This window comes from Urocitellus parryii, chromosome 13 (assembly GCF_045843805.1).
Source record: "Urocitellus parryii isolate mUroPar1 chromosome 13, mUroPar1.hap1, whole genome shotgun sequence".
Lineage (NCBI taxonomy): Eukaryota > Metazoa > Chordata > Mammalia > Rodentia > Sciuridae > Urocitellus > Urocitellus parryii.
In genome coordinates this window covers 24,362,780-24,377,686 of record NC_135543.1, presented here as the reverse complement: position 1 = coordinate 24,377,686, position 14,907 = coordinate 24,362,780, and the positions used below count along the sequence as shown (strand labels likewise).

At 37.1% G+C, this 14,907-nt stretch overlaps 1 protein-coding gene across 5 annotated transcripts in view; it reads right to left on the bottom strand.

Annotated features, from left to right (window-relative positions):
* Positions 1-14,907, bottom strand: part of Dym (dymeclin) — a 356,427-nt gene that overhangs the window by 278,430 nt on the left and 63,090 nt on the right. For all 5 annotated transcript variants that reach the window (XM_026393752.2, XM_026393749.2, XM_026393748.2 and 2 more), the window contains one exon: positions 4,823-4,895. In XM_026393752.2, the coding sequence (XP_026249537.2) occupies positions 4,823-4,895 (73 nt within the window). The remainder of the gene's footprint in view (positions 1-4,822; positions 4,896-14,907) is intronic.

The following is a 14,907-nucleotide window of genomic DNA, read 5'->3' as shown; positions in this document are numbered from 1 at the left end:
TCAGAGGAAGACATACAATCAATCAATAAGTACATGAAAAAATGCTCACCATCTCTAGCAGTCAGAGAAATGCAAATCAAAACCACCCTAAGATACCATCTCACTCCAGTAAGATTGGCAGCCATTATGAAGGCGAACAACAATAAGTGCTGGTGAGGTTGTGGGGAAAAGGGTACACTTGTACATTGTTGGTGGGACTGCAAATTGGTGCAGCCAATTTGGAAAGCGGTATGGAGATTTCTTGGAAAGCTGGGAATGGAACCACCATTTGACCCAGCCATTCCCCTTCTCGGTCTATTCCCTAAAGACCTAAAAAGAGCATGCTACAGGGACACTGCTACATCGATGTTCATAGCAGCACAATTTACAATAGCAAGACTGTGGAATCAACCTAGATGCCCTTCAATAGACGAATGGATAAAAAAAATGTGGCACTTATACACAATGGAGTATTACTCTGCAGTAAAAAATGACAAAATCATAGAATTTGGTGGGAAATGGATGGCATTAGAGCAGATTATGCTAAGCGAAGCTAGCCAAGCCCTAAAAAACAAATGCCAAATGTCTCCTTTGATATAAGGAGAGTAACTAAGAACAGACTAGGGAAGAAGAGCACGAGAAGAAGACCAACATTAAACAAGGATGAGAGGTGGGAGGGAAAGGGAAAGAGAAGGGAAATTGCATGGAAATGGAAGGAGACCCTCAGGGTTATACAAAATTACATACAAGAGGAAGTGAGGGGAAAGGGAAAAACAGTACAAGGGGGAGGAATGAATTACAGTAGTGGGGGTAGAGAGAGAAGAGGGGAGGGGAGGGGAGGGGGGATAGTAGAGGATAGGAAAGGCAGCAGAATACAACAGACATGAGTTTATCAATATGTAAAGCAATGAAGTGTAACTGATGTGATTCTGCAAGCTGTATACGGGGTAAAATGGGAGCTCATAACCCGCTTGAATCAAAATGTGAAATATGATATATCAAGAACTATGTAATGTTTTGAACAACCAACATTAAAAAATAAATTAAAAAAAAAAAGAAAGAAAAAAGAAAAAAAAAAAAAAACTTCAATCCTCTAACAGTCAACTCTTTGCTCCATCAAATAACAAAGCTTCACCAGCCCTAAATTTCTACAAACCTGCTGTAATCAAATCAAAATAATAATGCTCTTATTATTCTCCAAACGTATTATTCACCATGAGAGGTCCCTATCCAGCTCCTTTCTAACTCTTCAATGATTTAGCCACTAATAATCACTATCACTCCAAATGCATTTATCCACTGTTCCTCTTACGGCGCTATCTTTCTGTGTATCTTTCCATCTCCAAGGTTTTTAAGAGTCACTCCTTTCTATAACCTGGGCCTCGTACAATATATACCCATCATATATTTAAAATACATTTTCAAGGATTAACTTAATTAAAAAGAAATTACTGTACTGTGAAGGGATAATCTGGGGAAACTGAAATAAAAAGCCAAAAGTCCCTTATTTCCTTAAATATTGTTAGATGTTTTGACTTCTATAAATGTCAGTAAGACACCTGTTTGTTACATAACAAAAGGTACCAAGTACAAAGGGATCTGAGCCAGGCCACTTGGAAGGGAATATTGCCTTAGCACAATACTGTGTTTCTGTACAAACTAAATAATGAAAAACAAGCAAACAAAATGTTTTAAGCACATTAAATAGGTTGTATCCTACTAATTTACTTATTTAATAAATATCTTTGGAGGCTCTACCACATAGAACTGAATACCAGGGATATAGCAGAGAACAAAACAAACACTGGCACATGAAGACTCCTGGTTTTCATGGAGCTTTCATTAAAATTTTATTTGAAAATTGCAAACAAGAGAGAGAACAGATAATATGAAAAGTAGTGCTAAGTGTTTAGACAAAGAAAGAAGCATGACAAGAGGGCAGAGAAGGATTGGGAGCTGTTTTAGGGTAGCTGAAAGAGCAATTTCTGAGAAACAGACCCTGAGCAGAACAAAGCTGAAAGGAGGTTAGGGAAAGAGTCATGGAAGTGTCTGAAGGGAGAGAGTCAAGGCAGAAGAAGAACGTTAAAGATGCTGGAGAGAGGATGGCTGGCACAGAAGGGGTGTGGACAAGGTGAGCAGCTGACACCAAACACTCCCTGCACTCAACAAGTACACAAAGTCACACTACACAGCCACTAAACGGCAGTAGTGACGGCAACTGATTACAAAATCTCATCTTCATCAATCCATAGCCCATGAAAAAACTAGGAAAGGTTTCCTCATATTAAGCTATCACTGAAAAATCTACAAATCAAAGCCAGGATAAGAATTAATTGAGCCCAGTTCACAATGAGTTCACAGGTTCAGAAAGGAGACCACCACATGAATGGATCTCACAGGGAAAGGCTGCATGTCAGGCCTGGTACCAACAGAAAGGCCTACTCTGCACAGACCTCTCAGGGACCAGCACAAGAAAAGAGGAACAGGGCCTGTACTTGACGATGACAACATCACATACAGCTAACAGCATCAGCATGGCCCACACTTAGGGCAACAAAAACAGATAAAAAGACTAGGTCAGAAATCTACTTCAAGTCCTCTATTCAAAAACTTCTATTTCACAACAAAACAACATCATAAGTAGTCCCCAAAATATAAATATAGTACTGGGTCTAAATATAACCTAACTGCTGCTGGTGCTGTAGCCCCATGTAAACCCCGCCACTGAGTTGATTCTCATGGGTCTCCCTCGGCCCTTTCAGTGACACTGTGCAAACCAACACTGTTCAAATTCTAAACATGGGGCTTGACTCTGGCCTATATATTACACTCCATGTTAATGTCCTGAGGAAAACACCTCTCTCTTACTTTATTTCTTTCCAATTCCCTTGAGATCACAGAAACGGTCTAAAAATCAAAGGCATGGTTTTTCTCTTGGAATACTCATTTAAATTCTAGTGGTATCAACCCCAATACACTGAAAAAATATTAAGGAACAAGGAAGTCTACATATAACAATCTTTATTTTAATTATATAAATGCTGAGAGATATGGAGTTAAAGAAGGATTCCTCAGAGATTTGCAACTTTAATTTGACTTTAAAGATTTATACCTTATAGAATTAATATTTTAACAAGTAATCCAAAGTGTCTGAAAAGCAGTGGCTGCTAACAACTTAAAAGTCAATCTCCTCTTCAAATGAACCCTGCAAAGTTCATTGCAATGAACTTCTAGGGGTTCATCTAACCTACAGTACTACAGTTGATCCTATTCTCTTAGTAATAAAGTAACATGTATAAATATGTGTGTGTGTGTGTGTGTGTGTCCTTTGGTAATCATTTTTCTTTCAATTTTAATAAAATGACTTAACAGAGTCTCATGAGAAACATTTAAGCTAAGTTTTGACTTACTCTCTAAGTACTAAAATTAGATTTCTCACTATTCACCTGCTAATTCAGCACAAACATGTCAAGGTTAATGTGAAAACTTCATGGCAAGCTTGACGATGTTTAGATGTGACACCATTCCCAGATTTCATATATTGATATTCCCCTTAAATCATAGGCAGATCTATAATACTGCACTATAGTTATAGTTTAAAGAGTAGCTTGGTTTCACATGGAAACTGTAACCAAGACAAACCTTCTCATAGGATGGAGTTCCAAGACCATTAAATCATAAAAAATTGTTTCAGCAGCTGGTTAAAGCTGAGTGTACATAACACAAGACATCTGGTTGTCTGTGCATTTTCAGTTCATTTAAAAAGTATAAACACATTAAAACACTGAAATGTTTGATAGATTGCAACACCGCTTGCTCTTCAAGAGTGTCTAAGTAGCTATTCACCCACTATGTTCACACAGCTTATTTCCTATCTAAAGATATTTACAGTTTTCATCCCCCTTAACTTCACCAAAACATTTTATTAATAAAGGCAAAACAACAAAAAAGAATGTAACTATTTAGTAAATATATTAAATCATTGCTATTTGGTAATGAAAAAAATGTTACTAGAGGTTAAAACTAAATCAGAAGCATCTGAAGCACTCCACATGCTACGATAAGGAAACAGCAGACAATATTTGGGTTCAGCTACCCTATCAGTGACAGAAATCCAGTCACAATAACATAGACAAACAAGGGTCTACTGTTATCACACTAGAAGTCTGGGATGAGGGAGGGGGACCCTAGTTGACGACTTTGCTTCAGCAGCTCAATAACATCCAAGCAGAATATTCTGTTACATACTTGGTTCAGGGTGTCAAAATGGCCAGACAACTCAAAAGACCTTGTCCACATTCTTTGACAACAAAAGGGTTGTCAAGAACAAAAAGATACCCCTCCTTCTTAAGTGTTTTACCCAAAAGTGTTATTGGAGGATTTCCCCAGGTCTCAACTTCCCCCCTAGCTTCAAAGAAGGCTGGACACAGAAATCTCTGAAAAGAGGCCAGAAATAAAATCAGGCCAGGAAAAAAGGTAGAACAAATACAGAATGGCTAACTAGCTGTGTCTATGACATACAAATTTGCTTTTCTCTCAAACTCATTTCCATAGATCTATAAAATCTCTGATTATAGAGATTAATCTAATTCTGTGCCTAACGCTTAATATTGCCAAAAGATTTGATTATTTTCCCTTAATATAAAATTATTATTTTGATGATATATAATCAAAGTATAAATACTATTAGGCAAGAGAGATAAAGGAATTCCATGGATGTATAATCCTTAAAAGACACACATAAAAATACTACACCTGGACCTACAAACTCTTTAACATTATCTATTATCATCTTCAATACACAAAGGAGATAAAACAAATCCTGGGCTTAGCCAGAACTTACAAGAGTGGAATATCAGTGATTAACTGCATCAAACAGCAGAGCAATTCTTCCAAAAGATCTTCTGAGTCAGAACCTGGCAAGACACAAAAAAAGTTTTTAACAAAGTATATAACAGAATGGATTTGTTTAGAGGTTTTCAGTCCTAATAAAAGTAAGAATAATTATCATTATATACATTCACACACTAATTCTGACCTCTGAATAAAATACAAATCATAAGCAAGTTAGCATCTATGATTATTAATTATTCATCAGCTATTAATATAGCTTTTAAAGCTGGAAAGTATCTTAAAGGTCCTGTAGGCCAGTAGTTATACAATTTCTTATTCTGCACTACATTTCTTTTAATGAAATCATATATTAAGATAAAATACTGTTTGAAGAAAGGGGAGAGTACATGTACCCCATCCTGCCATAAATATCTGACCTTATCTTTGCTCTTCTTGATAAGCCCCAAGGCATCTTTTCCGAACCCCTAGGGTTCCCCAGATCAGACTGAATCCCACCAAGAAGCTAATCAAGTCTTTACAGACAAAATGACAAATGAAATGGCTTTCCCAAGTCACAGAATAAATAAGTAGCAAAGGTAGGATACAAATTACCATTCCAATGGAATTGCCTTCTATCCCAGACTGCTACTGCTAAGTGACTTTCAAATTTGCAAAGCCAATCAATATCCTTCGTGACTTCTGGTTTTGGACATGTTATTCTTTCCTCAGTTCCTGTAACATTTTATTTCCAACCCACTTCTCTTTCTATTTCTTCCCAGTGTCTGCTTCCTCAGAATACCTGCCCTGAGTGCTCCTGCTGGCTGTCTTCTCATTCCCAACATCTCTCACCAATCACTACCCATGTACAAGCGACTCCTAAGTCTATAGTTTTCCTCTTGGCCTCATGTCTGACTGTCATGTTTCTATCCAATTGCCTACTAGCCATCTCCACCTAAAAATCAAACTCACCTCTCCTAACATTTCTTCTTTTTTTTTAAATATTTATTTATTTATTTTTAGTTTTCGGCGGACACAACATCTTTGTTTGTATGTGGTGCTGAGGATCGAATCCGGGCCGCATGCATGCCAGGGGAGCACGCTACCGCTTGAGCCACATCCCCAGCCCCTAACATTTCTTCTTTATCCTCCTTTTTTGGCAACTGCATCAGTAGCCAAGGTCTAAACCCAGACTACACTCTCTTACTCATCCTTCTGTAACTCATTCAGTCTGTCACTAAAACAGACTGAATTTGGGAGCACCCTACTGAATTAAGAGGAACTTTCTCAAGTGGGAGTAAGAGCTGAAGAGCTGAACCCCCAAACCAGAATTGGGCCTCTGCCCAGGCCTTTGCAGCACAGCTAACTCAATCTGCATCAGTACTTCCTGTCGTTTTTCCCATTGTGCTTCCTCTTCAGGTCTTCTAAATCTACACATGTCTATCACTTGACTTTTGTTTCTATAAATTGTAATGCCTCTGTAGGGCTGCCAGGACAAATAAGAGAAGCAATTTAGTTGTTTCTCCGTAGTTTGATTAAACTGCATAAAGTTCATTTTTCCCCTTTTCATTTTTTGCCTATTTCTTATTAGGGCGGGTGGTAAAATCCAGCCAACCAGGACTCAGGCAGGGTCCCTGGGCTGGGCTGATGGTAACCTAACCACCCAGTCTCTGGGTCCTGTCAATTACCTAGTCCACCTCTCTGCCTCTTTCCTTCAGTCCCTCTGTTATGACTCTGTTCATTAGCTCATCATCTCAGTTCAGTTAAACAAGTTTATTAAATTAAAACTCACTCCTGAACATTTCTAACCCTTCGCAGTTCTAATGATTGTACCTCAATTTCAATCCTCTTCAATCTAAACTCCAGATGATAACAAGAGGGAGCTAACTGAATTCCATCCTTTCACCTCCTAGCTTAGATCTTTTCATTACTTTAAGTTGATGACTATATATCAGGAAAAAATTCTGAGATCTAAAGTAAGCATGCCAGTCCTTTCAAGTTATAGACCTGCACCCACTTCTACCTTCTCTCCCTCCATTATCCCTTTCACAGTGTATATTCCAAGCTATCTGCTATATGCCATTTTATACTTTCACAACATTCCCATTTCTTGGAATACTCTCCAACAATAAAAACATGATTTTTTTTCTTCTCTTTTTCTTCCTTGTACTGGGGGTTGAAAACAGAGGCACTTTACCACTAAGTACATTCCTAGTCCTTTTTTTTTTGAGATAAGGTCTCAATAAATCGCAGAGGCTGGCCTCAAACATGAGATCCTCCTGTCTTGGCCTCCCAAATCACTAGGATTACAGGTGTATGTCATGGCACCTAACTAATGATTGTTTCTTTTCTTTTCTTTCCTTTTCTTTCCTTTTCTTTCCTTTTTTTTTTCCTTTTTCCTTTTTCCTTTTTCCTCTTTCCTTTCCTTTCCTTTCCTTCCTTTCTTTCTTTTCTTTTTCTTTTTCTTTTTCTTTTATACTGGGGATTGATCCACTGAGCCACCTCCCTTGCCCTTTTTATTTAGAGGCAGGGTTTCACTAAGGTGCTTAGGACCTCACTAAGTTGCTGAGGTTGGCTTTGAACTGGTAATTATCCTCCTCAGCCTCCCAAGCCACTGGAATTACAGGCATGTGCCACGATGCCCAGCTAATGATTTTTCCTTAAAGTCCATGTTTATCCATCTGAACTATTCTCAGTATCCATCTCTTTTATAAAATTCAGTTGCCTAACCATAAATAAAAATAATAATCTATAAAGTATCCATGCCTTAAGCATGACTTTGATTGCACACATATGCATATATGTTTCATCCACTGACTATGGTAAACTATTACTTCCTATCTACAAGCAGGCAGATCCTTATTGGATTCTAGACTTCTTGAGGGCAACAACTGATAAACAGCTTGAACATCACTTGGCCCTCCATGTCATCCCTGAATTCAAACAACTGCAGATTGAAAATATTTGGGGGGTTAAAAAACTGCCCATATTGAACACATATGAACTTTGTTCTTGTCAATATCCCCTAAACAATACAGTAAAAAACTATTTGCATAGAATTTTCATTGTGTTACATCTATACATAATCTGGAGATGACTTATGGTATATAGGATGATTATGTAGGATATATGCAAATACCATACATTTTATATAAAGGTCTTGAACATCTGTGGATTTTGAAATCTATTAGGGGGTGGGCATTCCTGGAACCCATTCCCAAAGATACTGAGGAAAAAACTAATATATACTCAAGACATATTTGCTGAACTGAATCCAGGTGTATTAGTAAAGATTCAGCAGTAGTATCCAAATCACTCAGAGTCTCAAAAAAAAATTTTTAGTCTTTTTTTTCCTAGGCCACAATATTACTTGCTATTTAGAAATTATAGAGAAACTTTCCTGCCTGGCCACAAAGAGAACTGGCACAGTAGCCCTTTGATGGGTGAGTACAAATATTGAAGAGAATATTAAACCATACTGAACATACCAATCAATGCTAAAAAGAATACACAGCAAGACTCAAATTCCTGATTGGACTTTTTATTTCTTGGCTGTAAACATATCTAATTTTTAAGCCTTAAAATAGTGACATGAACTCTCTAGCCAGTTGCCATCATGACCACAGCCAAGTTTACAACTAGGTGAAGGAAGGCATATTCAAAGTATTCTTATCAATTTAATATAAAATGATAATTTCACACAAGTAAAAATTTTTAGGGCATTTCAAACACAACGCCCTAAAAAAAGATAAAAATAAAAAATTTCCAGTTAAAATTTCAGAAGACTTAAGTTATTTTTAAAAAAGCTTCAGACTCATTATTAAAATAAATCTTCAGAATTATTATTGTTTGGGGCTAATCCAGAAGTAAATACTTATGCACTAAGTGAATATTAACAAGGTTTGACTGATTACCTGGTTTGCCATTAAGCAAACCATTCATACTGCCCTGATTTCCAAGAGGTATTTATATCACCTTAGCTTTCAATTAAAAACAAATAAATATAAATTCATCTACCAAAAATTACAACAAACTCATAACACTCCTCAGAGTAAAGAAAATCTAAAAAGCCTTTCAGGTTAGCAGGTCAGTGACAAAGTACACTGAGATTCTTTTAGCACAGAACTCTGCAATGTTCAATGTGTTTACTCCACTGTGACTTTTACTACTTAAAATTTTTCTCCTTAAAAGAGACTGTGTCTCTCTTAAGAATTCTTCTTAAAGAGTTTTAAATTGAGGCTAGGATGTAGCTCAGTGATAATGTGCTTTCATTGCATACACAAAGCCCTGAGTTTGATCCCAGTTCCAACAGAGAAAAGACAAAAAGTAAATAAATTGTCTAAATAGCTGTAGTCAAATGTTTTAATATTTTAACTCTTACTTTCTGTGAGCTAATACAATAGCAAATCTTACTGAGTGCTCTGCCCTTTGAGAGGCACTGTGTGGAAAACTTCATACTGTCTCAAACTGATTCTAACAATAATTCTTAAGGAGTTGATATGATTATAATTATCATTTTACAGATGAAGAAATCGAGACTCAAAGAGGTCAGTTTACTTAGAGTAAAGGGTACAGGTCACATCTGTACCCAAATCTAGACTCTCATGGGGGAGAAAAAAAAAAAACTTACAAATTATTCTAAAGCCCTGTTTCTAAACATAGCAGAGGAAAAAACCTGGTCAACTGAGCCATGTTTCACTCAAAACCCTAAATACAAAATCTCTGATAAGTGAGGATTGAGAGCCAGATTAGGGGAGAGAGATGTGAACTATTAAGTTTATGTATCAGCATTATTCGCTATACATTCAACAAGCACGCAGGAAGTCCCAATAATAACCAATCTAAAATAATGAATAAATATTAAAATTATTATGCCGAAAAGGTCAGTAAATCTCAGCCCTGTCCCTGGATTTCTTCCACTCTAAAGCCTTAACTCACTTCTCTGGTTCCTATGAGTTTCACAGAGGAAGAAGCAAGGATAGGAGGATTTCTCAGGTCCTTTCCAGCTCTACTAATCTATATCCCAAATTGAGCTACAGCCAATTTATTCCTTTTGTTTGGCACCCACTTGGTACCATGGGTCAAGATATCCCTTGTGTTTTGTCCTTAGGGAAAGAAGCAGAGTAAAATAGTGTCTGAATCAAATGCCTTCTATCAGAGTAAGAGGAGGAAAAAAAAGAAAGATAAAAATAAAACAAAAAAGCACTCATTGATCACTGTTTTTTTTTTTTTTTAAAAAAAGCAATCAAAATAAAGGAAAACATGGGTCAATTAAATCAGGTTACATAGTGTTATTAAAAGGAATGTTAAAACAACCAACAATAATAAAAAAAAAAAAGAAATAAATCTATGATATATAAAAGGTTAAAAAAAAAAAAAAAAAAAAAAAAGGAATGTTAAAAGACCAAGAGCTAACTGTTGTTGTCCTCAAGTTAAAATGCCAGTTTCTCAGTGTTGCCCAAAACTACACTGTGCCAAAAACAAGTGCTAAAAACAATCAAGAACAGAAACATGCTCCAAAAACAGAGTTAAAAAGAGTGCCTAAAAAGTTGGGAACAAAATTAACTTCTTAAAATTAAAGGCATATAGCCAGACTCTAATTATCATAAACTTAGAGTCACAAAACCATGATAGATTCTATGTTGTTACCAGTTGTAATTGTAAGGCTAATATTAAAAATTATTCTAAGATATTAAACATCTAATTAGCAAGATTTTTAAAGCTTGTTAGCTAATCATAAAGCAGAAAAACAAATGGACTTACTTCTTTCTAAAAATAAAAGTGATCTACATCTCAATGCATTATAATAGCTTATGTCCTATACCAATTCAATGAAATCAATAAGAATTTTGTTTGATTGCTAAGACTGTGGTCAAACAGAAATGTTTTTAATTGCCTTTATGAATAATACTGTCTACCATCTTTGATTATAAAATATGTGCTTATTAGCAAAGTTTAATTGTTTTTGTTCAACTGATAACAGAAAAAGAGAAAAGAAATACCGCAATGGACAGCACCCATCACAGAACCAAAGAACAACTTAATGTCCTGAAGGCACATTAGTTTTTCTGCAAAGAGAGATTACAGTTCTTATTGTGTTGAGTATTTTAACACAATATTTAATATTTAAAATGCTTTCTTTTTTTCCTCTTTTTCCATTATTAGTTTATTGTTCATATTGCTTACCTATAAAAATGAAACTGTTAAATTTTTGCGAAAATAAAAATAAAACAAAACCTACTCAGCCATTCACTACACAATTCTAGGTTTATCTCTTGAGCTAAGTACAACCTGCCCCAGTCTCTGAGGACCAGTTTAAGGAGAGAAAAGTGAGTTGTGAAGCCCCTTTTCCAGAAAGCCAAACCACACTGGCCAGCAGAAAAAAACAAATAGTTTCAAGAAAGAAAAGATTTACCTCTACCGAATTTAGCAAAATGAAAATTCCACAGATTTTAAAGGTAGCTCCAAAGAAAGAGTTTTGAAAAAGTTTTAAGCCACAGGAGAACAGAAAGGAAACTGGTTGTATTAAGAGTACCATTAGGGATTTTTATATCTCTCCACAAATTCCCTCTTATCTGACTTTTGTTTGCTTTATTGCTTACAAGTTTGCTGTCTTTTTCAATCATGCGGCTCCACAGCTCTCTACTGACCTGCCAGAGTAAAGCACACAGTGCCATGTGGCAATTCCCACTGCAGGGGTGAGAGCTGCCTCATTGAGGACACCCAAAAGTCAGTCTTTTCCTTGTTTTGGTACGCTTTCTCTAGAAGAAGGTGAAATCCTGATGCCAGCATCTAGAAGCCAAGTCCAGACACCTCCTTCCACCACAACCTTTTCACCCACCCTGTGCTCAGCCGGCCAGTCCCTTACCACACCTAGGGGCCACTCATGGAGGCCTGTGGTTCAGCCTCTACCAAAAACAGACCTCCCGAAACTGGGGAAGGAATGGTCTCACAACTCCATGACCGAGACAGGATCTTGGCCTCTATTCTGCTTCTTTCAAGCGGTCCTAGTTATCTGCCTTTCAGAGATGCCTGGCACTTCCAATTCCCAAATCTCTCCAAGTATTCTCCAGCCCTGAAGGTATTCAGCTTTCAGCTTCCACTAAGCAGTTAGGCTCTTCAGTGCTCAGTTCTCTAACTTCCAATGTTACTAGCATTGTGCCCCCCCTGCTTCTCTCTACTGGTGTCTTTTGGAGTTTTGAGAGAATGCAAAGATAAACATGCATGTTTAATCCACTATGTCTAAGAGCAAGTTCTACAAAATAATTAATTAAAAAAATAAATTTATAACCAGGCCTAGTGGCACATGCCTATAATTCCAGTGGCTCAGGAGGCTGAGGCAGGAGGATAGCAAGTTCAAAAGCCAACCTCTGTAACTTAGAGTTGCTCTAAGCAACTTAATGAGAACCCTGTCTCAATAAAACATTAAAAAGAACTGGGGATATGGCTTAGTGATTAAGCAATCCCTGGTACCAAAATAAATAAATAAATCTACACCGAACTACTTTGTGTCAAGAAAATGTAGTTAAGCCTTTCCCTTTTCTACTCTCTACAGAACTGAACTAACCAGCTTTCCAAATCCCCAGCTCTCCCAGCTTTAAGAATGTGACCCCTGTCCCCTCTCCACCCCACCTGAAGAGTGACCACCTATTCCAAACCCCAGCACCCACAGTTCCAGAGCAGCTGCGCAGGCCCAGGTGGTACTTGCTTTTCCAGCAGGCCTTCACTCCCACCCTATGCCCCTCTTCCTGGAATCTCCTGTTTCCCTGGGCCTGCCTTTCAGCATTTTTCCCCTTTTGTGGCTTTTATCTTTAGTCTCTCAATTTCCAAAGGCTTCCTCTTTCCTGGAAAAGAGGTGGGAGTATAGAGCCCTTGCCTAGCATTGTAAGACCCTAGGTTAAATCTCTGGCATTTATATTTTATTATAAATATTTTTATCATAAAAATAAATGAAAGTGGAGCTGGGGCTGGGACTCAGCGGAAGCACACATGCCTGGCATATGTGGGGCACTCAGTTCAATTCTTAGCACCACATAAAAACAAAGGTCTATAACAACTAAAAAAAAAGTAAATAAAAAATAAGTGAAAGAAAGGAAACAAACTGCCTTACGCTGGCAGCAGCACTGTGAAGTAGCTATTCCATCACATTTTTTTGTGTATTCATGGGCTTCCAGAAAGTAAAGATCTCCAACAACCCACACACCATAACCAAAAAGAACAGTCACAAGCAAGTAAACTGACTTGAATCTGTAGCAAATACTGTGCAGCAATCTCTAAAGCAGCATACCAACACGAAGGAAGCCTGCGATCCATAGACTAAGCCTCTACAACAGCCAGGAAGGTCTCTTGACCTGAAACCCCATGTGAACCAAGGACTGAAGAACTGCTGCAGGAGGCCAAAGTGGTATGAGGAGAGCGGCCCCTGCATCCCTTCAGAAGCCAATGCAGATTCCTCCCTGATTTGGGGCCTGAGTTTCAGATAAAATAAATACAATCGACATCATTAAATAATAGCCATCAGGGGAAACACAAAGATATAGACCTCTAGAGATTTAAAGTATTGAATACATAAGATACAAAATATAAAATATTTTGTACTTATAAAGTAATATAAAGTATCACTTTGACAAGAATGGGACATAATACCAAAAGAGGGAAGAAAGACTCACATTTAAGGCAAGAGGAAAATGGTAATAATTTTGTAGTAGTACTTCATAGTTTTGCTGAGGGCTGACTTTTTGTCCCCTTTGACAAATTTTCAAAAGCATGCAATATAAAGAGCTCTCCTCATGTAATGACAGAAATCCTCAGTAACAATCTGCTAACACATCACATAGCCCTGGGAAAATGTTCAAATACAAAATCCTCACCAATTGGGATTACAACCTGAGCTACTGACAGTCACATTACTCCCATAAAAACTGTTTCATTGAGAGCTGGGATTGTGGCTCAGAGGTACAGCCCTCACCTGGCATGTGCGAAGCCCTGGGTTTGATCCTCAGCAACATGTAAAAATAAATAAATAAAAATTTTAATTTTTTTTTAAACTGCTTCATTGAAAATGCCACCAATATCCATGTGATCATGGCAGTATTCAGTGGACTGAATAAAGAAAAAAGTGCTGTAACAGCCAACATACCTAAGATACCTCAGTTGACTTTGCTCAGTTGTTTGCAGATAGTCCTGTGCTTACATGAATTCAACCTCACACAACCTATACTACTGAATATCATCAATCCCCAAGCAGTCTTTCACACATCTAACTCAGGTGTTCATAGATGAGCTGATAAATGAATGCTTTTAGCTATTGCATCGTGAGGTTCCCATTCAATACTCTTTATTTATAAATTGTAAAAATATTGGAAGACAATCTAAAAAGGGCTTAAATTAATGATCAGAAGTAGAAATCTTAAACTAACAATATGTAAGACTAAGACAAAAATAATTATATATGCCAAAAACAGCAAGCCTTTAACCTTAAAAAGACATTATGCTGGTGAACCAATAGTAGACTCAATAATAAACAAAAAGAACGTCATTAAAATGCATGTAAAAAATCCTAAATTGCTAACTCCATGTAAAAGCAGATAGTTACCAAATAGCAGACCTCACAGACTGCTCTTTTAGAGTGACAACCACCTTGATAATGTGGTCAGTGGTTAAGAAAGTATTGTTTTTACACAGTCCCTAGGTAATCTAGGATGATTAACAACAACAACAAAAACATGTTTCTCAAGCCTGGAGGAGTGGGAATGAAGGGGCAAAATGGATACTGAAGGGAGGATGATGGCCCCAAAATAAACACAGTGTATTTCTTAAGTACATCTATTTACTCAGTAGTAAGTAACAAAAAATAATTTCATATTAGAATTAAAATGACATAGTAATAATGTATAAAGTATGCATAATTTTTAGAAAGGAATACAAAACCAAGAGTTGGGTTTACAGGTGTTGGTTCCATTACCCTCTTAGGTCCCATGGGGATAAATACTGACTCTGTTCTTGCTGCAGAACTTCATGGAAAAGTTTGCAACTCAAGTAGCAGAACTGGTAATGTTGGTTCCATAAACATGAAGGCTAGCATTAATAAAACATGCA